The sequence below is a fragment of the Lagopus leucura genome, unplaced genomic scaffold, assembly GCF_019238085.1.
Source record: "Lagopus leucura isolate 7727_CA_CO unplaced genomic scaffold, USGS_WTPT01 Super-Scaffold_760, whole genome shotgun sequence".
Lineage (NCBI taxonomy): Eukaryota > Metazoa > Chordata > Aves > Galliformes > Phasianidae > Lagopus > Lagopus leucura.
The window spans coordinates 3,979,390-4,003,814 of NW_024962257.1; the positions used below are offsets into that span (position 1 = coordinate 3,979,390).

Genomic DNA, 24,425 nt, shown 5'->3' on the forward strand with positions numbered 1-24,425 from the left:
CCCCCCCCCCCCCCCCCCCCCCCCCCCCCCCCCCCCCCCCCCTCTGAGGTGAAGGGGAGCCCTGAAGTGGGACCTTCATCCCTGCTGTTTTAGGGGCTCCCCTCCCCCCATTCCTCCTTCCGCCCCTGCTCCTATAAATGCTTCCATTGCCACCTCTCTCCTCCTCACCGCCGTGTGGGGCTTGGCTTCCTCTCGTTGTTTCAGAGGAGGGGTGGGAAGGGTCGTATGTCCACCCCCTGGGCTGCAGGGTACATCTCATAGGGACCATCCAGTCCTCTTGTCTCATCTATCTCTGGGACACTGACCTGGGCAGCTCAGCCTTCGCTTCTTTGGGGTGAGGAGGCAGGGCTGTGTGCTCCTCAATGCCACCCAGATCGTCGAGGGAGACCCAAATCTTTAGGAGAGACCCGGGTCTTCCAGGGGATTGTAGCCCAGGTGCTCACTGTGGCTCTTTCCATCCAGCTCTGTGAAGCAGATTACCTCAGGTTTGGAAAAAAGGCTTCTTGCATGGTCCTTGAACTTCCCTTTGTCTTCTGTGGTTGATTTAAATTCTGAAAAGAGTACCTGAAAAGGTAGTTCGTGCTGCACGTCCCATAATTATTGATAATTGAGGCATTCTTTGGCTAGGAGACATTAATGTTATATGGGGTGTTGAAGAGCAGTGTCTTTCATTTGAAGAAATGCTGATAGTTGTAGCAGTGAGGAAGGATCTGCCTGTTTGAAATACTTAGGAAATGAAACTAGTAGGAAATAGCTGAAAGAGCATGTGAAAGGAGGAGTTTTATTTTAGGAAGTGAGTAAGAGGAAATGACTTCAGGTTGGCATCACTGAGTGTAATCCGTGTGTCGTGAGGTTTTGTTGTTGGTTTTCTTTTTTTCTAAACAGCTTGCTTGGCTCTCTCACAGCAACTTTAACACTTTTCCTCATATATTGTAGCATGTGGGCATTTTGAAGGCAAGAAGATTGCTTATGACAGCTGCCAGGACTGAGGAGAAGGGTCACATCCGTGAAGGAGATGCTCTGTTTGCTTTTGTAGGTTATGGTGGGGGTTCTGGGGTGGAGATGAAGAAATGGAGACCTGAGGCAGGAGAACTTACAAGTGACTGAGTGGTGGGAGAGAGCCTCCAGTGCGTTTGCAAGTAAATAGTTATCCATTCAGTGTGTTGATTCACACTGAAGACTTCTGCAGCTGTTTTTCATCAATTGCAATGCAGAGCTTGCTCTGTCGTTGTGCATATAAAACATGTCTGTGTTGTGCTCAGGTACCATTTTTTACTCATTACCGGATAAGTCATAGTAAGTGGGAGATCTGTCACCTGTTTCTGTTGTAATTTGTAAAGGTCGTTATATAAGTTCTTGAAGTTAACCTGCTGTCCAGGTTGATGATCTGAGCTTTAAAATAAAAGCTTTACTATTTCTCCTTCTTTAAAGGAGCTGCCAGTTTTTAGCTGCACCTTAGCTGTATATATTTACAGATCACTGAGCTGTAACAAAAAAATAAAAATTCTGCTAGTATCTGTGAAGAAATCTATTTAAGAAAAGTATAAAACAGTAAAGCTCTGCAACACCTCTGGGAGCAGTTTGTAGCTAAAACACTTGTTTGACTTGCTGTGTGACACAGATAACCAACTTGCATTCTAGTTCTTAAACTGAGTATGATTTAGTGATTGTGAGTGCCTTAACTTAAGAACTTAAGAAGTTTTTATTGTTTTTTTTTTCTCCATATTTTTTTCTGCTTATGATATGTGTTAATTTCTTGTTTGAATAGAGAAACAAGAGGTCAGCTGTCTGGGTTTATTGGTATGCTCCTCTAGACATCTAGAAGATTACCATTTACCAGGTGAGGAGAGATGAAGAGCTCTTATTAGGGATGAATTGCACTTTCCCATGCTGGGCCTTCAAAAGCTTGCTTGTTTAAAACTTGCATTCTAAGTAGTAAGTCCTTTTTGAGACAGGCAGAGTGAGCAAATGCAGTTCTTTCAGCCAGCATGTGAAAGACAAGCTTTGTTTATATCCTTCCAGTCAGCAAAGCTCACATCATATTTTAAGGTGTGCTTTATAATTAGAAAAACTGCCGGCAGACAAAACTGAGAAGTAAATTATGTGAGTGCATTGTCTGTGTGTTAAAGCTTCAGCAGAGTGCCAGTTCCATGCATGCTCTAATTTCTCTGGCTTACCTGGACAGCAAAGCCAATTGCTGCGCATCAGAAAAAGACACTTAGGAGTAGGTGGTAAGAACAGGTGTTTTTGTAGTCTGTGTGGAAGGTTTGGTGATCAATGACTGCCTCCTGTAGGAAAGGGATGTGCTTAGTGATGGTTTTTATCCTTGGGAGTTTGGACTGCTGGTGCTTAAAGGAACATTGTCAGTGTAAATGTTGCTACAGCTTTTTCCAGTTGTCCCAATTCCTGACCACTGAGATGTTTTCTCTAACTTGATTCTAGCTTTTTTCCTTCAGTTTTTAACTTTTTTTGATGTTCATTTGTAGATGCTATGCGCAGCGATGCTGTCTTGTCTGTTGAAATTGCATCTGCATTATTACATAGGCTGTCTTGCTTATTTATTCCTTATTTCCCTAAGCTTTGTTTACATCGGGGTTTGGAGGTATTGGCAGGGAGTGGAACTGCCAGAGAACGCTCCACCTATGAAGCAACAGAAGCAGGTTGTTTGTGGCTTCTCTTTGATACGATATATTTTCATCAAGGAAGAACAGAGGAGGTCACTTTCAGATGATGTTGGCACGCTTGTTTGGCCCTGGCCCTTCTCCCCCTGTAAATCAATCATTGCACAACTTGGCCTGGCAGAAGCTCTGGCTTACAGATAAGCAAGCTGACGGAGCAGAAGTCAGAACCAAGCCGCAGAGGCTCTCAGTGATGGTGGTGCCAGGTGTGTTTCAGCACTGCAAATCTGTAATGACAGATGCTTAGTAAGAGCACCATGTAAGAGTTCTTGAGCACTGCTTGTGTTCCCTCTGGGAGAGGTGCTGTATGGCATGTTTCCATCCTGAGGTTTAAAGCTTGTGAGAGGAGCTCAATATTTTGTAGAAGGATCCGTGCCCGCTTTTCGTAAAGGTGAGTAGCTTGTAAAGCAAGGCTTGAAGGTCTCAAAGTTGATATGCACCTGTAAAATAGGTAAAGCTCTTGGTCTCTGAATTGTTACACAAATATTCCTAAAGAAATGCCTTTGAAAGAGCATAGTTTTTAGCTTAAATGATCTTTGGGTTCCATTTACAAATTGTATGTCAGTAACTTAGGAAATAACAGAAGTCAGCAAACTTCAGAAAAGCTTTAATTGCATTTTAAGAATAAGTAATTAAGTAATGACACTTGAAAACCAAATAGTCGCAGTAGTTTTGAATACAGTGCTAATGAGAGGACAAAACAGAGCCTTGCATTTGGATTTCTGATGGAAACATCAGGAAGCCTGGTTTGCAAGGCCTCTGCCTTCATTATGTATGGAGCTGCAGGAGGCAGGTGTCAGTCCATCCTGATTCTATGTTCTGAGTAAATGTTCATAGTTCTGAAGCTGTAGAAAATGTTTCTTGTTGGGGGAGTTGTGTTATAATTACCTGGTGATGCTGGAATCTCTGTATTAAAGCTGTCTTCTCTTGATTCTGCTGTTGAACTGCTTGTGCAAAGAGCACAGAGTGCTGGGCACTGAGCATTCACTTCTCTGCCTCGTTCTCATAGGTTCGGGTGTCACTTATGGTGCTGGAGGACAGGAGAGATCTGTATGCTAAGAAGGCTTTAAAGCTGAATTGAAAAGGAAAGAAGGAAGGAGGAGGCGATCAGGTAGCTCTCATTCAGGAGAGAGCTGAGAGAAGCAGTCACTTGTTGCTCTCACTGCAGTGGAGGTGGCAGCTGAGGTGGCTTGCTTAATGATTCTGGATGAGAGAGGCTGTTCCACAGTGTGTGAGTTTGCACAGGAGTTTGGCCTGAGAGCAGCGATGTGTGCTTGGATTCTGAACCTTCTGTTGTCCTGGGCTATTGCTGCATGCTAAGTGATGGGCAAGGGAGGTTTTCTTTTGCTGTAGCAGGTTTAAATTTGCAGTAATTCCTTTCCTAATGTAAGAAGCAATGTGAAAATCATTTTAGTTCTTGGTGCTGCTGATAAATCTTTTGTGTATGAGTTCTCTGCATTATCTTTTACTGAAATACCAACATTGCTGACCTTCCTATTAAGATGTGTCTAGAAGATGTTACAGCTTGGATTTTGGCAGACAGCTGGGAGGTGAAAACAGAGCCAAGTGAGCATTTCCAGTAATTCTATCAGTATTCCATTTCATTGTTTATTATTTTTCCCCTCTTCATCATAAGATTTGTTCACAAAATGTTTTCTCCTTAGAAATTCACATTGGATCTTAAATGAATTGGAACATTAGTATAATGAGACTGTATCGTAATGAAAGGAGGTTTAATTAACCAGTTATTTAAAATAGTAATGACTTCTGGAGTCGTGTTTGTCCTGCAAGTCCTCTATGATAATGAAAACGGCGAAACCGGTTTTCTCTCTTCTACATTCATATTAAGGGAGCAAAAGAAAACCTGTACCAGTTCCTAACCCATCTGAAAAGGCTTGTGCTAAAGCACCCAGAGATGGACCCAGCTGATTTCCCACTGCAGGTGGGTGCCCTTACAGGGAATGTCAGCATCTCCAGGGGAGCACGTGAAATATTTCTAAGCACCGGTTGCTTGATGAGGTTAATTTGAATTATTTATGACAGCTGCTCTTGAAAATGCTTTCAAGATTTATGTAGTCTTGAATCAAACTGCAGCATTATCTTGGGAGGAAAAGAAAATAAGTGGGTAAATGCAGTTCCATAAATCACAGCTGCGTTGGTAGTTTTGTACTGGGGAGAAGCCTTGATGGTGGAATAGCTCCAAGGGTGCAGTGTAAGGCTTGTGATAGGGGCTGTGCAGGGGGCTGAAAGAACACCTGTGTGGTGTGATGGTAGGAAAAAAATGGCAGTTTGGGGGATATTGATCTCTTTTCAATTCCAGCCTCTCACCGGCTTTTGAAAATTGGTGATAATAAAGTATAACAGCCACGATGTTAAAGGAGCTTCTGATGATGAATCGCAGTGTCTTCGTGTTGGCCACTGCCCGTCTGAGCACTGGTTGAATGGCTCATTGATCACATTTCTTCCCATCTGGCAGCACGTTTTCAGGAGGTGAGGTAATTTTGCCAAGAGCCTTGTTCTGTGGGATTTGGTCATTTAGGAAGCTATCGAGTGTCTGCAGGGCTTAAGTGTAGCGGTGGTGTGATGGAAGATGGGATTTCAAGTCGTTAGGATGGTACTGATACAAATTAGCCTCCTGGATTCTCTTGTTACATTTTAAAAAGCCTTTTTCCAGTGGTTTCATAACAAGTAATTCAGGAGTGACTTGAAGAAAGAAACAAACCCTCCAAAACCAAGAGGAAAAATGGTTGATTTTCTTGGCTACCCTTGTGTGGGTATGATGGTGATGAGTTCAGTTATGCTGACGTGAGCTGAAACTTTTTGTGTGCAAATGTTTTGTGAGTTCATCATGACCTTGATCCAGGAAGAAGTAACAAAAAGCAGTTGCCAATGGATGGAAAGATCTCTTCTATGCTGCCTTTCTTTTGGCTTCTACTCGATGGAATGGTTTTTGGCATGGATGCAGCTCTCTTCAGCCACTGCTTAGGGCTTGCTTCGATGAAGAATGGGTGGTCAGCAGGGCAAGGGAAATGGGTTTGCTTTGTGGTGTCAGTGATACAGCAGTATTAGCATGCTCTTTGGCAAAATGGAGTTCTCACTGAGGTGCTCATCCTATGTCTTAGGTGGATTTCTTTCATATTGCAAGGAGTCTTGTGACTCCTTTATTTTCAGCTGAATTGAATGCTCGCCTGCCTTTGTGATGCGACGGTTTCCATGTCATTCTGCATTGCCCTTTCCTTTGAGGGAAACAATGAAAAAAGTGATCTGTAGCTTCTCTTAGACCAAATAATAATTTCATGTTTCTGTGACATTGGGATTTTCATTGAGTTGTCCAAAAGTCAGAAAAAACAATGAAGAGTCTTCAGCAAATAATCAGAGGCGTTCTGCTGAGCATAGCAACTCCTGAAATGAAATTAAATCTGGTATTTCTAGAGTGGCTTAGAAGAGCAGCAACAAAATTTGGTTTTATAGCTTCTCTGTCTCCGAGCCTAATATCTTTTCTCCTTTTTTAATATCATGGTTATTGCATCTGGAGAGGTTTATTTCTCTTGCCTAGATGGCGAATCTTTTAATTGGAGCGTTTCAGACTTCTTAAATGTAATTCTTTAAGCAGGCTGTTCCAGCTGTGTCTTTTTTCCTAGCAGAGGACATCATGCCATCGTGCAGAAGTCGCTTTGGCTGCTTGGAACCTTAATTCAGGAGGATGAGCAGTTTTAGGAACAGGTTTTGATTTTCTTGGGACCTTGAAGTCTAAGAAGGATTGGCATTGGAAACGTGAGAGAGAATACAGGAGAGGAAAAAGGAATCCAGGGGTGTGTTGTATTCTGAGCACAGAACGAATTGTCAGTGCGTGAGTGGAAGTGAGGCATCCTGCAGGGTTCAGGAGGGCAGTTGGGGGGGTGACAGGATTGGGGCTGAGCCTCTTATTGAATGGCTTCCACGGCTTGGCACGTTGAAATGCACTGTGCTCTGTGTTCATCTGTCAGCTTCGTGTGTCCCAACAGTAATAAATATGAGCTGTAAGTACAGTGATGCACTTCCATACTGCTGTGTTTACTGTTAATTTTCTATAGCTGCTTTGGTGTGTGAGGAGCTGCCAGTTGAGCCTAAAGGTTTTTCGAGCTCAGAATGTAATACCTTTCTTTACTGGAAAAGGCATCGGGCTGTGGGCAGAGTGTGAAAATGGAGTAATGGTGGAAAGAATGGCTGGTCGTTCATCTTTAATGTTCTGCTGCTGTTAAAATCTGTTTAACATCAGTGAGGAGCATTTTTGGGAGCACCTCTGATCAGAGATTCAGCACGAGTGTTTGCACTACTGAGACCTAACGGTGTTCTTTGGGGATGCTGGAGTGTCATCAAGTAAAAGCAGAGAAAATTCAATTTGGCAGTATTTAATTCCTTTTATATATATATATGAAAGCTCTCCTGGGGTGCTTGGGGAAGGTTACAGTATAAAAAGCAAAAAATCCCCAGACAGCCTCAGTTTAAAAGGTCTTGTAGGTCACCTCTCAGGATGAGGAAATGATGGCAGTGGTTTATGTTGCATTATTCAAGTCATCTTTCCTCCACACTGAAGCTTTTGGTTTCTGTGGAATTGGGGAAATGATCGGCCTCCATTGGGCTGTAAGCTGGGACCAGTAATCTCATCAGATGTGATCAGGACTGCACAGCTGGGGTAATTCTCAAACTCTTTAAAGAGTTCAGGAAATTACCTGTGTGTGATGGCTTTTCTTGGTCAAACGTTCTTTTCTTACTGGGTTACCCGAGGTGTGAGATGGGGTAGGAGTCTCTCCAAGGGGGATTTGCAGCCAGTGTCGTTTATGTTCTTGATGGACTTGGTTTCTTTTTCAGATCCCTTGCAGTTGGCAGTAAATCAGGCTACAAGTTCTTCTCTCTTTCTTCTGTGGACAAATTAGAGCAGATCTATGAATGCAGTGAGTATCCTTTTTATTATTTGTGTTTTTTTATTCCATTGGTTGAATTCAGGAAGAATAAGACTGTCCTGTTTTTTCACTGGTTGTTTGAATGTCACGTGAGCAGAACCTCAAGTGTATGGTGAAATAACACACAAATACAAAACAATTGATTGCTATCATGGTAAGGCTGTGTCAGTGTTACATATTTAAATTTAGAAGGTAGGCTGTGAAATTTGGTAATAGCCAAGAGAACCTCTTTGCTTTTCTAGTTTTATGACCAGCAGCCAAGTAATGTAGCATCTGGGTATAACAAAAAAAACAACACTGTTTGAGAGTACTTTTGGGGTCTCTGTACTGGCTTTTTGGGGGCAAGTCACCACTCCTATAGTCATATCAAAAAATCCAAAGCCCTGGTCATCATTTTTTGAATCCTAATCTCTGCTGTGAAACACAGTAGCTGCAGCTTCACCCATTCAAAAGGCTGGATAATCTAAATTCTGGTAACTTTTCAAGTATGGGTCACAGTTAAGCAGGATATGAGATAAAATGGAGGTACGCCTGGAGGAGAAGCAGTAACCCTGCTTTCCCAACTTTCTTCCTCTTTTTTGAGATGGTTTGATGGTTCAGTGAAAGCTGAGAGCAAGCAGCCCTCCCTTTCTTATAAGGCAGAGGCAAGCAGTAGTGCCAGTAGCCACCACGTCAGCCTGCACACAAGAGTCCTGGTGTATCACAGCAGGATTGTCTTTGGACTCCATTCCCAAAGTGACCTGACCTTGTGTCATCAGAAGTTTGGAAGTGGTGTGTGATTCAGATCAGCTATTATCTGTGGTTACAGCCTGCTCTGGTGTACAGTCAGTGGAAAGGAGTAACTGTGACGTTTAAATGAGGCCCTTGTGGTCGGGTGAATTGTGTTGCAGCTCCATCTGCCCCACTGAGTCATGGTCTGGTTGTACTGGTTAATGGGTGACTTGAATTCCATTTGATGCTGTTGAAATCGGGTACCTGACTTCTGTAGTATGTTAGGCACTTGCAGTATCTGGCCTGATATGACCTGAAGAGACCCAGTGAAGAGGACTCCTGTTACATGAGACACTGAAGAAACGTACTGGGAGAGGTTGAGCTGAACTTTCAAGGTAGTCCTTGAAACACAAAGTATAGGTAGGATAAAGTACTTCATTCAGAATATTGCAGTGGAGCAGCTGGGATTGGAAGTTAGAGCTGCTGATTCAGGTCCTGTCTATTCTGGGCTGCCTGCATTAGCTTAACCTTTCATATTAGAAATTTTCCTCTGTGACCCTTAAGTCTGTAGACATGGAGCACGGAATGCAAGATGACTTTTAATAGAAAACCTGGTGGTTTGACCTGTGTAAGCCGTCTGACTTGGCCTCTGCTCATCTAAATGCTTGAGTTTTTTGTATATATAGTTAAATAGTTTCTAGTCTTGGGCTTGCCACCAATGCATGTTTAAAACTGTAACCTCAGCATGGGGGTGGTGGGCTTTTCTGGTGCTTCCTAGGAAGGAAAAGCATTTTGAGGCCCCTGCCTCCAGTTCAGTTTGTACATAGAATCATAGAACCCCAGGGCTGCGTGGTTCTGAAGACTGCTTTGGGTGAGCACTGGTCAGGACCTTGTTCTTTGGGTGATCTGCAAGTTCTTAATGTGGATGCCCGAGGTAAATTACAACATATGCTCTGGCTGTCACTTATTTGACAGAACAACTAAGAAGAATGGGAGGTTTCTTTGTCCCTGTTACAGACATCACCATGATGCAGATCACCCGACTCCCTGCTCAGTTGATAAAAATGAGTTTTGGATTGGAGAGTTCTTGGAGGCCTAATGAATATTTAGAACGTCTTCATGCACCTGGATTAAAAATGGAATAGAAGCACATCTGACTGTAATCGAGCTGCTTCTGACCAGCTCTGGTGCATGTTGTGTTCATGAAACTGTAACTTTGTTACGTTTGCCCGTTCTTCTCTCCCTGTTGATGCTTACACCGTTTTGCAGCTCTTTGTTCTTACTGTATTTTCAGTCTGACTTGCTGGTGGTGCTCACAGTGGATAGAAAATACAAATACATGCATATAGATATAGTTTGTAAAACAAATACAAATAGGAAAAGAAGTCAAACTGGTTAACAGCATTGCTATAGGACTTAACAGGTTCCATTAAAAATATGATTAATCCAGGTCAGCTGGCTGTAGGATGTGCAGTCTATCCTGGTGCTTCTGAATGGTTGCTCATTAGGAAGCATAAATGACTTGGCAGCTGTGAAGGGACTTTTATCATTTCTTCCAGTTAGGAGAAGACAAAGGAACAGAGGTGCATCCTGTATTTTTAAAGTGAATTGAATTACAGGACAGGCACAGAGCTTTTCTCTGGAAGGTTGCTGTGTCGTAGTATAGGAAGTCTCCTCGTGGTAACAATCTGAGAATGTTTATACCTCTTAGGTGCTTTCAGTTTTGGAGGTTTGTTGTTTTATTTCTTCCCCATGCCCATAGCAGTTGGGTTCCTGATGGTGTCCTTCCCTGCTGGCTAATCTGCATCAGCACAGGATAGGACAGCACTTCTTCACTGGTTCTCTGCTGCTGTTCCAGCTCTGAAATACCAGTTCTCCTGCCTTCCTGGGAGCAAAACAAGTCCCAGCAGCTGCCCCTGGATGGGGAAAGAAGCTGAGTATTCCCTCCCCAGCCTCAAAGATCAGGGGGCAATCAGGCTGTGGTCTGGGGTCTCCGTGCACCACTCCTCTCTGGCTCTTCTGGAAGGATGGTGTTATTGTGGAGGGCTCTGGGCTGGGATGGAAGGCTGATAACCTGTACTGTCAAAAGATTGGGAATCTTTTATGTTACTTTTCTGCATCTAGAAGTCTATGCATGAGGTTATTGAAACAGATTTTTGTGTTCATCTTCTTCAAGCGTTGTGCTGTGTGTGGCATCTGGAAAATGGAGAGAAATTCCTTGAAAACAAACTCGTTTCTAAAACACATTATCCCTTTTGCAAAAGTGAGGAAATTGAATTTTCAAAGCCTCTGTGAGCAGTTTTGTCTTCTCTGGAAAAATACAATCTTGCTTATTAGATTTGGATAAAAGTCAATTATGTTGCATGAAGACTGAAAATGCTCATTATAAACCCCCCCTTCTTTTCTGCAGGGAGGCTCTTGCTTTCTTGCTCTTGTGTACAGAATTAAATATTTTCTGTTCTTTTTCTTGAAATAACTGCCCAAAGAAAGCACTTTCAAAGCTGGTGTGTTACACAGCGATGGCATTGTAATGCACTGAGAATGTTAGAAGGTTCTATTTTTTTTTCCTCATGGAATTCCTGTCATCGGTGATGAGAACGGTGCCAATTGTTTGGTAAGCCTCTGGGTCAAAACAGAAGCCTTCAGAAATAAGCTGGCTGTTTTCTTTTGTCTTCTGGCAGTTCTGTCATTTCAGACATGTTAAGCACTGACCCAGTCCAGATTCCCATTTCTGAGGAGTGTGGCCGTTTCCACAGATCAGTGCCACAGGCTCACATCTTGTCTTGATTCCTTCCTCTAAGGGAAGGGCAGATGTAGCCAGCAGCCGTGGGAGAGCTGCAGGATGGGGGAACTCCTGCTTTTTCTTGACGTGGAATAGCTTTTCGTTCATTCTGCTCTAGTGTCAGAAGCCTGTGTGCAGCTGGCTTTGTTTCTGAGTGCAGTTTATCCAGCAAGGGAGTAGGCTGTCTGCTGAGAGTGTTAAGTGCCCCCATATTGTTTTGAAGTGTGTTTCTGTGGGTTGCTTAAAAGCTGCTATGAAGGCAGTGCCTGGAGGGTGAGTCAAAACCTCATGAGAAGGAGAAACAAAAGTGCCAGGGTGTCACTGGTGGGGTTTGGGCTCCTACCAGTTTGGTCCAGTACAGCAGATGCTCTGGAAGAACTTCTCTGCTGCAGATCCCAGGCTCTGCTCCTGCTGTCGTCCCCAGGTTTTGAATGATGGCTTGGGCTCCTCCTCTGTATCCCAGTGCTCTTGTAGCAGAACATAAAATTAAAGCTGTCTTGTGGCTATGCATGCAGACTGTGATTCAGGGATTGCTGTTTAAATTGGTTTTAGGTGGTATCAATGTGATCCGTTGTGTATTTAAAAAATACATGAATAACGTCAGGGGCTGAAACAGTTTTAAGACAAGTGAGTTTAGCAGCTTCTTTATGTAATCTTCTTCTTTTCCTTTATGGGGAAATACAGGGTGCAGGCTCATGGCATTGCTTTAGAGGAAAGAAAACAAAGTGCTAAGTTTCTGGATCTTCATTATCCATCCTGCCTTAACTCGGCCATTGTGCCAGAATGTCTGTGTTCTTAGATTGTATTGCCTTGCACTGCATTCCCTGTTAATACACATGGTTCTCTTTCCCTGAAATCTCCCTCTGTGTTTTGTTTCCCCTCCCTTGCTGTGGTTCCTCAGCTGACACTGAAGATGTGTGCATTGTGGAGAGGCTGTTCTCCAGCAGTCTGGTGGCCATCGTCAGCCTTAAAGCTCCACGCAAGCTGAAGGTTTGTCACTTTAAGAAGGGGACAGAGATTTGCAACTACAGTTACTCCAACACCATCCTGGCTGTCAAACTCAATAGGCAGGTGAGTAATAATTGTAGTGAAAGCAAGAGGGCTTGTAGGGCTTATTCCGGCAGTTTCTCTGGTGGGTGGCTTTTCCTTTGGTGACAGAACTGCTATTTGAAATTAATTTCTATGTTTCCAGCTGCAGCTGGGATGTTTTATGGCATCTGAGTAACCCTGTTTGGTGAAGAACTTCTGGTTCTGTGTTTACATGTTTTGCTGGAACGCCTTCAGCAGGCTGGTCTGACCACGTTGCTGACCCTGCTTTGAGGGGGTGGTTGCACTGGAGGCCTGCCATGGCCCCTTGCGTGTTTAGGATCACAGGACAATTCCAACTGAAAATACGTGGGGGCAACAATTTCTAATGGGCCAAAACTTAAACCTCAAATTGTTTTTATCATTTTTAAAAACAGTTTGAATCCTTGAGATGCAGTCACTGATCTGGTGTAGTTTTTAAGTGGGGTGCTTGTAGTACTGAGGCATTGGCAGGTTCTTCTGCACATACGGTTTTGTCTTCAACCAGTTCATTTGAAGTGGAGAAAATAGCATCTGAATGATGAACTCTTCTTAGTGCCCATCTCTGCCCTCAAAATCAGGTGTGAGGTAATGGGATTCCTGTTTAAAACTGTAAGGAGGCAGTGACTGCTGTTGTTTCTGACACCATGAGGTAGCAGTAAGTGGGTCAGGTCTCGTTAAACAGCTGTCCAGATGCAGTCACCAAAGGGCAGATGAGGCATTGAAGAACTTTAATTGTTTGTTTGTTTTTGAAGTACCTCACAAATGAGTATGAATAAGTAATAGGCTCTATAAACAGTTTTTAAAAGTCTTGTATATTTTTCTTTCTAGCCAAAGCAGGAAGTGGGGCCCACATGTGAATTGTCCTCTAGAGGGAGAGAAATACACATGGGCAGGCAGAGTAAGGGTGAAATAGGTACGGAGGAAGGTTCTGGCTTGCTTACTCAATCTGGTAGAGTAAATCGTTTTCATTTAAATCAATTTACAATGGTGTGGTTGAGAGAAGTCAGGTATGCTGGGCAGTTCAAGTGCCTGAGAGCACTACTGCAGCATTGAAGCCTCGTCAAGAGGTCTCTCATGCGTCTCATGTCAGACTCATCTTCCCATCAGGTTGGTACAAGCTTCCTGAATTGGAAGGCACCAGCTGTGCTTGGATGCTATTTTTTAGAATCGATAACTTCATACAAATTCTCTTTTCATATCACCATTTAATCTGTCCCATGTCTAGAGGCTGATAGTATGTCTGGAAGAGTCTCTTTATATACACAATATACGAGACATGAAGGTATTGCATACAATCAGGGAGACGCCACCCAATCCAGCAGGTGAGTGTGTTGTTAAACTGCCTTAAGCTGCCTCCTCCGTGTTCTGGTCTGCTCGTGCAGATGTGCTGGAATGTTAGGTCAGAAGGAAGCAATAGAGGTGCTTACAAGCTGGATCTCTCCAGCACTTGGCACAAATAAAAGCTATGTCAAGCTAATGCTTGAGGGGTTTCTTCTACTTGGTCAGTTAGTGTCGGTCTGACAGTATTTTTACTTTGTTCTAAACCTTATTAGTAATTATGTTAACAAGGGTTCTTGCAGGTTGGCTCTTGAGATTTCTTATCCCTGTTCTGTGTCTGTTGATACCTTGTGAGAATGATTGAGTTGATGTTTGCAAGGTTTGAACGTAGGTCAGAAAGCTTCACCTTTTAAGATTTAGAATTTGCTTCTTTCTGACTGCTTTGTTGTTTTCATTATTTTTTTTTTTTCTTATGTTGTTGTTTTTACTTCTGAATACATTCTAGGGTTGTGTGCTTTGTCAATAAACAATGACAACTGCTATCTGGCCTATCCAGGGAGTGCAACTATTGGAGAAGTACAGGTCTTTGACACCATCAATCTGGTAAGGGTCTTTGTGAAGACTGTTTCCCTTTCTAAAGATGCAGTTCTTGGAAATGACTCGAAGTGCTCAAAGAATTACTAGACATCCAGGTCCAACCACAAAAAAACTGCAGTATCCTTTATACTTAGGCATTATAGAACATTGACAAAGAGAAGTAAGGCCATCGAATAAAGCTGGCAGAGAGATGGAGTAGAAGTGCAGTTGCTTCTAGTAGAGTTGTCTTTAAGTAGCTTTCTTGTGCTTGTATTGTCTGTGCATGTGCTTCAGTAGTTTGTGTACTTTCACATAGCAGTTACTGAAATTGTTGTCCATAAATAAGGCTCATATTTACATTGAGTGCTCTTGCACACACAGATTTAAGCTGTGGACGTGTGGTGTGCTGTACTAAGGTTCTGTTTTATTGATTCACTCCTGCAGAGAGCTGCTAATATGATCCCAGCTCATGACAGTCCCTTGGCTGCTTTGGCTTTTGATGCGAGCGGTTCGAAACTTGCCACTGCCTCAGAGAAGGTAAGGTGTCTTGTATTGATCTGCCTGCAATGATAAACTGAAGTGGTCTGAAACAAATTTTGTTTTTAAGTGTGCACAGTTGTGCCCACAAGTACCAAAAAAGAAGGCCTGGAGTTGTAACAAGACTTAAGTTCAGAACTGTTAATTATATTTGACTAAACTTCCAAGCTGCAAAGTGTTGGATAATAAGGTTATTTGAATAAGTACGTTGTAATCAGGCTGTAATCAGGGCAGTCCTCTCGTTGCTGCTGCTGTCAGTGCAGGTACTTACTAGAAATCAGATGGTATTGCTTTGATGCTATCTTTCTAATGAAAGCCACACAGTTAAAGTCAGAGAGTTGTCTTGCCTGGCTTTGGCACATGATGACAAATGGTCTGAACTGTAGAAATCCAAAAGCATGAAGCCTTTGCTGTCTGGCTAATAAGCTTGGAATATAAAGGTGTAGTGTGATTGCACCTGATAAAGGCAAAAAGGCATCCAGATGAGTGTGCTTACAGATAACAAGCATGGTTGTTTTCATGATCAAATGTAATGAGAGGAGCTGTTCTTGATGCACAGCTTGTACTCTACATGAGTAGCTCCCACCTTGTTGTTTCCCCATTCTTCAAACACGTCTTACAAACAAGCTCTATAAATATTTCATGCTAGTATGTGGTGTGCATCAGCTGTGCTAAGTGCTAAGTTAACAGCAAAATGGTTAGTTGTACTCTGCTCACTAGTGCTAATGTACAGTGGGAGGACTTGAAATGATAATGGAAGATGACTTTTTTTTCCTTTGCAGGGGACAGTGATAAGAGTGTTTTCCATTCCAGAGGGACAGAAACTGTTTGAATTCCGGAGGGGAGTGAAGAGGTAAAGCTGATCCACGGTGGTTATCTGAAGCTCATTCCTTACAATAGATCTCCAGTGTGCTCTGTGGCTGAGCTAGCTTCCTAATTATTGCCTGTTGTTGTATTCCTCCAACCCTGCCTGTATGCTTACCACATTTTCAGTTTGAATGTCTTCCAACTTCTCTTCTTAAGACTTGACTATTCTACAAATCAATCCTGTCAGGATTTTACTTCCTCTCACATTTTAAAAATTCATTGGCAAGGAAACTTGTTTAAAGTGGATCAAGTCTTGTAAGATATATTATATTTTTAAGGCAAATGGAAGCAATACATCTAATTTTCTCCATCTTTTAAACCCTGCTTGTACCGTAGCCATTGAAAGTCATTTTGACATTGTTCTGCAGTTTGTGGTGGTGGTAACTCTAGCTGTACTCTACTTCATGTAGAGGTAAGGCTGAGTTCAGATTGTTCCTGGTTGGGCCCCCCATATCTGGTATTTGTCAGAGTTAACTGTCAATTAAAATGTTGTTAAGGGGGCTCTTGCTCTTGAACAGCTTTAGGAAGATATTGGGAGATTCAGAATGCTTTACTATGGAAATGGGTTTTTTCTTATTATTTACAAAGCAGCATTGACTGAGAAATCTGTTCAAGCCAGTCACTTTGGGTAAACTGCAGCTCACCTGTAATCTGACAGAAGAAAAGGAGCTTGTGATTTTACTGTGCAGCCACAGTTCCTTCCTGCTATTCCAGCACATCTCATGTGAATGCTCTGGAGTTTCTTAGTGGTGACTGTCTGGGAAGACTTCTTTCTACCTACCTACCAAGAGGAAGAAATATCCCCATTTAAGTCAGTTCCCACGAGTCACTTAACCCTGGCTTTTTCTAATACCAGATGCTTTTGCATTAGAAGGTCAAAAATAACGCTTTGTTGTTTCTTTCCTCTCTGTGCCTTCCCACTAGGTGTGTGAGCATCTGCTCGTTGGCTTTCAGCATGGATGGCATGTTTCTGTCTGCATCCAGCAACACAGAGACAGTGCATATCTTCAAACTTGAGACTGTGAAAGAAAAGTAAGTCTCAGAGGTGCCTTGGGCTTTTCAAGGAAATGGAAAAAAAAATAGGATGAGCTCTTCAAAGAGTGAACAGACTTCATTTGAACGCTTTAAAATAAAGGACACGACAAATCAGTCATGAATCAGCAGCTGTTCCTCATCTACCTATTGTTCTTGTAATTAATAGGATAAGTATTGCTGCCAAAGAGGAATTGGGCATCCTTGGCAGAGGAATGTGAGGGCAATTTGTTTTTATTTATATTTTTTCACCTCTGACATCCATTATGGAAGATCTGTCTCAGCAGAACCTTCCAGCTGCCTTCATGGTTCTAAAAAGCACCGTGTTGTAAAATGTTTCTATTTACAGTTTGAGAAGACAGTCTTATTTATAACTTTTGTTGGAGACGGTGGTTTGGTTATTGATTAAACAGGTGAATAATATCTGGAAGTGCAGCTCTTTACAGTAGGTCTTATTTTTGTATAATAACCGTTACGAAACGCAGCTGTATAAACAGAAGTATCCATTTACAATAGGACATGCTTTAGCAACAGGCTGAGGGTATTATAGGACATACTGTGCCCTGCAGTGTAAATTGAGTGCATTGAGATCTCAGGGCTGTCAGTAATCCCTGAAGACAAACAAGTAACTGTTTAATCTCTTTCAAAATGAAAAGAGGTTTTGCAGTGTTGACCCGCCTCTTTCTCCATTTTGAGGTCGAAGTTCGACACATCTCTCTTGTTTCTTCCGAATTGTAGACCTCAGGAAGAGCCTACAACCTGGACAGGTTACTTTGGAAAAGTACTGATGGCCTCAACAAGCTATCTGCCCTCTCAAGTAACAGAGATGTTCAACCAGGGCAGAGCCTTTGCTACAGTCCGCCTGCCGTTCTGTGGGCACAAAAATATCTGTGCACTTGCCACGTGAGTAAAGCAATGGTACTTGCATTCACCACCTGCTGGGTTGCCACATAGAGCTACAGCAAAGCAGGCACTGGAGGGTTACTTCATCTCCAGCTGAGTGGATAGCACTCAGAGGAATTGGGTTGCTGTCGTGCTTTCAGAGCCTCTTCTGGCTTAAGAGCTGTGTTGGAGCTCATGGTCCTGTGAGAGGCAGAAAGCACGGTGTTTGGATAAGCAGTTGACTATTGAAGAGTTGTTTGAAGATGTCTTCTGATTTGCAGAGAAGTCTGTTGAGAACAGATCTGTGGGCTTAAGGCATTTACTTTGCTGCAAAGTAAAGCAATTTGGACTAGCGGTTAAAGAAGTCCTTGAAAGCAAATCTGTGTTGTTCTTGTCTCCAAAACTGCATAGCATTCATTGGAGTTAATTTTGAGAACTCAGTATAACCTTCTTTGTCATCTCCAAAGGCAGGACCCATTTGGCACATCTACCAAAGCAATGAGCTGAGCAGTAGTAAATGTATTTTATGGAGGTTCTGGGGTTTGTGTGCTTCATTTGCTTCATGTCTGCGTCTCTCTCCTCTGATCTCAAAGCACCCTTTAAGCAATAATTAAGCTTTGTAGCATTTCTGAAGAAAGGAAATACTTCTCCAGAGACAAATACTATAACCTGTTGTGCAAAGCTGATTATCAGGATGGTAACTTCTCAGTTTGCTTTCCTGGGTGAACTGCTTGATTCCCAGGGCATCCTATCAGCCCCATTGTAGTTACACCTTATTTTTGCATGTAGCTGCTTCCCAGGTGTTCTGTCTGTGCAGCTGGTAGCAGTATTGCCTATCTAGGAGAAGCAAGTGTGGAAAATAACAGCTTGAAATCACAGGAGAAGAGGAGAGGGTGCTGATATGACACTTAAGCTCTCATTAATTTCCTCTGACCGTTCCTAGAATTCAGAAGATCCCTCGTTTATTGGTGGGAGCTGCTGATGGGTATCTCTACATGTACAACCTAGACCCCCAAGAAGGAGGAGAGTGCACACTAATGAAGCAGCACAAGTAAGTTCACGTTAGTTGAGAACTGTTGCTTTTATTTTTTCATTTCTTTTATTGCTTCACAAAATTCAGTTTGTTCTTAATCTTAGTTCCATGCTGCAGAGGTCTGACTTAGAACAGCTCGTTTCTTTACACTGGCTTTTTATCAGACCTCTGACATGAAAGTGTAACTTCAGAATCCCCTTGTGCCACCCTTCCTTGTACCATCTACACTAAGCACTGCTTTACCAGCAGAAACTTAACACTGCCCAACTGCAGTGAAGAACCAATTGCTGTTAGCTGTGTGATCCCATTTCCTCTTTCTCTGCAGTTTAAGTTACTTTGACAAGAACCTGAAGCATCTGACACCGTTCCCTTCATCAATAAATCAAGCAGTTAGAGGAACAAGAAAGTGTTACTCTAACTTCATGGGGGGGAAATCTGGCCTATGAAATTGTATCTGTATTGTCTCGGTGCCCTTATTAAGATTCCTTGCATGTAGAGCAGCCAAACAATGTTTTGTAGCAGTACTGTAGAATACTTAAGGAGATATGACAGGGCCTTGTTATTTTTTCTAAGATTTGAAGGGAACAGATAGGGTAATACAATTGCTTTACTTACATGATCGATCATACCATCAAACCCTGGTGTGATGTTACATATCCCCTGCACGATGACAGAAGCACATGGAATTGGAAGCAATGACTGCCTTCCCTGAAGAGACCACACTCTTCCCATTGTATTCTCACACATCTAATGAGATGTTCTTGTGTAGCTGTCAGCTAAGGCTGTGTTACATCCAGCCAGCTCACCTCTCCATCTAACACTTCTCGGCAGGCTCGATGGCAGCATGGAGCCGGCCAACGAGATCCTGGAGTCTGCATCCCACGACCGGCCGCTGGTGGCGCAGCCGTACAGCGCTGCTGGGACTAAAGGTACATACGTGCCTTCCTCACCCACAAGGCATGGTAAGGAGAAGGCTGGGGACGGGGCAGGGTGCCTCTGCATGTTGCTGCCTTCCAGATGGCTGCGTGAGCTCGTCTGCTTCAGCGCTGAGCTTTTCATAGCTGTGAGAGTGATGTGAGGCCCTGGTGAGTGGTAGGAGAGCACTGCCATGTACGCGGCTTTCTGCAGGTGAACTACTCGTCTGTGCTGCTTTGTGGGCACAGCGTTGTTTTGAATTGTGTTCACTTACTTCAGTAATAGTTGCAGTACTTGCCAAATGGTTCTTGAGGTGCTGTAATTATTTTATGAAGGAGTTCTGAGCCCAGACCTCCAGCAAAGCGTCTGAATTTGTAGCACTTTTTTTTTTTGTCTGTGATGTTGTGTTCCTGTAGTTCCTTATGGCAGTTGTGACCTTTTAGCCTGATTTTGCTGCTCTGTTAAGTTGAGAGGATGAGAATTTAGTTTATGCTGGAGTTCCCAAGTGAGTAGAGCTTGTGTATATGGCTCTTAGCATCTTTGTATAGCACTTGGGCTAATGTTTCAGCTGTGGAGGAAGCATAGTCTGCACATACAGCATCAATTCTGCAGTTGCAGCTGTAATGGATGGGTAGAGAGTACAAAAACATAACTGCCCCGAAGCAACAATATGCATTGCACGCATGCAGAGTAATCACAAACTGCTCTTGGCTTGGAGAAACGTGGTCATAATGAAGGCAAACATAGGGTGGCAGTGAAACTGTTGCAAATAACGTCTGGTACTTCAGCTGGAATGGCTGCTTTGTTGGATCCAAGCCTTGGTTTGTGCTGCTGATCATCAAACTCCTGCTCCCTTTCTTTGCAGCTTATCCGGATGACCTGGGAGCTGTGGGTGGAGCTTGCCTGGAAGACGAAACCAACTCGCTCAGATTGGATGAAGACAGTGAGCATCCCCCCATGATCCTCCGGACAGACTGAACTTTGACCTGTGAACTCACTCCTGAAGCAGAGAACACTGGCTTGATGTTTCTTGAGGAATCTCGTGTTATGCTGCTATGAACTTTGACATGAGCTGGGAGAGAGGATGACAGACTCTTACAGTTTTAAGTCGTAGCTGTAGTTCTAATTCTATACCATTGGAAAAAAAATATATGGTTTTCAATTCAGTGGCTTTTAATCTTGCTTATCTATTTTAGCTGTGTTTTTTGTTGTTTTTTTTCATTGCCAAAACCTGCTGTTTGTGCAGCCCTCGGGGCCTACTAGCTTTGCATGCGTTCATGTGCCAAGCAAGCATAGGAGGGGAGAGAGAGAGAAGCCACTTTATAACAAACTCAAGTTTGTATTTTTTTTATATATGTATATAATACTTAGCTTATATGAGGAAGGAGCAGAGAAGTGGTTTTGGAAGCTGAGACTAGTTCTGCACTGACAAAGGTCCAAATGGTTTCCTGTGCATGGGCTTGCAGGCATACCTAGTGACTGACATGCAATCTTTCAAATGCAATGGCCTGGTTTTTTTGGTTTTTTTTTTTTTGTTGTTGTTTTTTTTTTTGTTTTTTTTGGGTTCTCCCTCCCCTTTCCTGGACCATTTTGTTAATTAAAATTCCTTCTGAATGTTGTGTGTTTGTGGGAGTGTTCTGTTGGTTGGGACTGAAAACTGGAAATGTTTCCCTGCGTGAGGATATAGAATCTAGGAAGTGCCTTTACAGGGAGGAATAGAGTTGCTGCAGGAAGAAAGCTGGAAGGAAGGAGGAATTGCTAGAGGCTTTGTGTACACCTCTGGTACTTGGGCATCTGTAGCCCACGGTGGCTGATGTTTGTTTTGGTTTGGTTTTTAGGGATGCACTTTCTCTCCTGTAGGTTGTTCTGTTTCCTTGGCAGAGTAGCAATAATAACTTTTTTTTTTTAATACCTTTATTAATTATCCAAAGCAATGATTCTATCAGACTAGATGGAAGCTCCTGCAGGGTGTGGCAGCCCTATTATTTAAACAGCCTTAAGGTTTTCAGCTGGAAGGCATAACTCTCAGTCCTTTCTTCTCTTCAGCTTGGGGCTGACTGCACTGCTCTGATAGTGAAGGTTCGGGGCTATTTTCCAGATGCTGGTGTAAATAGAAATGATTTTAAAAGGTTCATTTTCTTCTGGGTTCTCTTCTGTTGGATAACCATGCTCTTGTTTTCATTTCCCTTTCTGTCAGAGCACCTCCTGTGTTACTCCCCAAGGACTGGCTGTCTCTGGCAACTTTGGAATAAATCCTTTAACAGCCCTGACCCTGCCTGGGGCTGCCCAAGGCTGAGCAGTGCTGCAGTCTGTTTTTAGGGTTGTAATGTGCCTTCTCTTAAGTGGATAACAGTTAGTGAACAAACGATTAGCAAAGCACTTGGTGAGTGTGACTTTCCTTTGCCAAAATGAACCTGGTTTGCCTTCTGTGCAGCGATGTGGGATGCTTCCCTTGGCTCTGCTGCCTGTTTGCAAAGAAGTGAAAATAGAGGTAGACAAGGAAACTGCAGATCTTGAGGGCAGAACCCTGACTTCACTGTGTGTGTGAACTTCCTACCACTGCTGAATGGTGACTGTTAGGTGCTGTTAGGATTGGGTACCACTGATAGGTCTGCTGTCAAGCAGTCGGTTGTGGCTGTTCTTCCCAGAGCTCTGTGGTGAGGTGGGCTTCCATTCCATTTCTGAACAATGATGCCTCCTGCCTAAGGGAGCTACCTGTATCAGCAAGGCTGCTGTTAACCATTCTTATAAAACTTCTGGGAAGTAAGGGATCAGGCTTGTGTATTCTGAAAACCCTTGGCTGTCCTGAACAGTTGATCAGTTTGTGGCATCCTCTCCACGATTCAGCACATCCAAAGCAAGCTGCTGAGCCGTGCTGGAATCTCACACGGTCTCCTAACTTTAAACTCTGGCTGACAACTAAATTCCATGATCTGGAATTACTTTCTTTTCTTTTTTTTTACTAGTGCTATCAGCTTTTCTGTGAAGCACCTCACTGCAGAGTAAAACACAAGTCTTAAATGTGAGCTTTGCTGGCAGACTGAACCCCATGGGAGCTGTCAGATGTCTGCTTGCTCCAGACTAAGGCTGGTGACATTGCTGATGATGTACCTGGAGGCTTGGCACAGACTACAAACAGAGCTCAGCAGTCAGCACACATGAGCAAGGCAGGTATGCTAAGCACAAGTTTTAGAACTTCTGGGTTGTAGCAAAGGCCATATTACATAGCAAGATACTGCTATCACCTCTAATATGTTTACTATCCTTTACTGCCAAAAACTGAGGTACTTATACAGATGTTTATCCTTTCTTAGTTTTTACACCTGGGTATTTTGCATTGGTGAGTTGGGAGATCCTGTATTCACTGTAGTTTTCTTCTGTGTGCTGCTGTGTCCTGTGCCACGGACTGACTGGTGACACTGTGAACCCTGTTTGCTTTGCTCCTAATTGGAAGCCTGTTCAAGTTGTGGGGTTTTTTTCCTGTTTTAATAAGGAAGGTCTCCTTAGAGAGCAAAAGTAGAAGTGTTCTGGGGTGAGTGAGCAACGTGGAGCTAGGATGGAGCAGGAGGTGTGTGGTCCCAGCTGATGGTGGTGTTCAAGTTCATTATATGAGGATGTATTTATTTCCTTGGATAAACACAACTAATCTCATTTCCCTCAGTAACTGCCCTGCTGTAGTATGCTGCCAAAGTTTCCATCCCTTCAGGATGGGGTTTCATCCCAATGACACGAGTGCATACTTGGTTTTTTTCCTCCCTTTAAACATACCAGAAATGCTGTTTGCAGCTGAGTGTGGAGCTGAACTCTGCTGCTCCGTGGATCAGGTGGTGCCAAGTGTTTCTATTCTGATGGTCCTACAGCCCCAGGTTCCCCAGGGCAGCCTGCAGGTGGCTGTGTGGCAACTGTACAGCCTCTCATTTGGGGCTGACCTTCCTTGGAAGGACAGTGCTTGTTTTGTGTCAGTGAGCATCTCTGGATATGGGCTGTACCTCTTGACCCTCATCAAGTGTTAGGGACAGAAATGGACAACAGAAACAACCAAAGCTGGGGGAGAGGGGAGGAGGGAAATGCTTTTAAACTTGGAATCTGAAACTCAGGTCTTAAATTGCGGTGGGATCTGATCCCAGTGAGTACTGTAGGGAAAGAGCTGTTTCACTTGATGTGCAAATAGGCAGCAAGTGTGCACGCTTTGCTGCTGTCTCGACAGCTGTGTGTTTACCCTATTTCATCTTTCATGTGCTGAGGCAGACAGCTTTTATCTGCTCTGGACTCTTCTTATGTCAGAGTTTCCAAAACACGAGAGATAGATACACATCTAGCAGTTACAAGGCTGGGCCTGGCAGAGGAGCAGGAAGTGAGAAGTGCAATGAGATTAGCAAAGGCTGTGTGTTCAGAGGCTCTGTTCAGCAAGACCAGTTGTGTGAGTTCTCCCTCTGGCACCCCGGGTCCTGGGTGAGTTCCTTACACCTATTTCTATGGAGATTGGTTGGGAGCAGAGGGGAGGGGGTTGTCCACGTGGGCCTCAGTGCAGATCTCTGAGAGCTCTGAACACAGGGACGGGTGTCACCATGAAGGAAAGGTGTGTCTGACCTGAGTGTAATAGAAAAAGGGAGGGATGGAGTGAGGAGCCCCCAGGTCTGGGTATGTTAGCACAGAGACCTGAGGAGCTGATGAGCAGAAAGCTTTACATCCCGCGCTGTGCTCTCTTGGCTCTGATAATGGCATTAGCACCAAAGCAGCGTGCACTAAGACTGTAGAATTTCCTTCCTTGTAGCTTGCTGAGCTGCTCAGTGCACCACTTAGCCATGCAGGCGTTCTGCTGGTGTTTGCAGAGCAACAGGAGGCTTTGTCCAAGGCAGTGGTGGGGATTAACCACTGCAGAGGTTTGGAAGGTCCTGTTCTGTGCTCCAGATGTCCTGGCTAACAGTCTCCTTGGTTTAACATGTGAACATCTGAGAGCAAGGCAGAATGGCATCTGCACATGTGCGGAGCAGTCTTTCTGGAGTCTGTGCTGCACAAAGGAAGGCTTGCAATGAAGAAAGCGTGGCTCAGACTGTAAACGAATCCTTTCAGATTCCAGTTGCACAACGAGAGGAATTGAGCAAATTCCAATTATTTCAAAC

The 24,425-nt window shown here is 43.5% G+C and overlaps 2 protein-coding genes across 4 annotated transcripts in view; both read left to right on the forward strand.

The window, feature by feature from the left end:
- The window catches only part of WIPI2 (WD repeat domain, phosphoinositide interacting 2), a 25,297-nt gene that overhangs the window by 393 nt on the left and 479 nt on the right, over positions 1-24,425 (forward strand). Inside the window, exons 2-12 of one of the 3 annotated variants that reach the window (XR_006177601.1) lie at positions 7,530-7,612; positions 12,016-12,185; positions 13,408-13,504; positions 13,966-14,063; positions 14,481-14,573; positions 15,356-15,426; positions 16,365-16,472; positions 17,211-17,375; positions 18,298-18,405; positions 19,219-19,349; positions 20,168-23,754. Coding sequence is in view for 1 of the 3 variants with exons in the window: in XM_042864119.1 (XP_042720053.1) it covers positions 7,530-7,612; positions 12,016-12,185; positions 13,408-13,504; positions 13,966-14,063; positions 14,481-14,573; positions 15,356-15,426; positions 16,365-16,472; positions 17,211-17,375; positions 18,298-18,405; positions 19,219-19,316; positions 20,168-20,280 (1,204 nt within the window). In the remaining 2 variants the exon portion in view is untranslated. Of the gene's footprint in view, positions 1-7,529; positions 7,613-12,015; positions 12,186-13,407; positions 13,505-13,965; positions 14,064-14,480; positions 14,574-15,355; positions 15,427-16,364; positions 16,473-17,210; positions 17,376-18,297; positions 18,406-19,218; positions 19,350-20,167; positions 23,755-24,425 lie in introns of those variants that run through there. The other 2 variants (XR_006177602.1, XM_042864119.1) reach the window with 2 other exon arrangements.
- The window catches only part of SLC29A4 (solute carrier family 29 member 4), a 13,816-nt gene continuing 13,058 nt past the window's right edge, over positions 23,668-24,425 (forward strand). The window contains exon 1 of the mRNA XM_042864118.1: positions 23,668-23,722. The gene's annotated coding sequence lies outside the window, so the exon portion shown is untranslated. The remainder of the gene's footprint in view (positions 23,723-24,425) is intronic.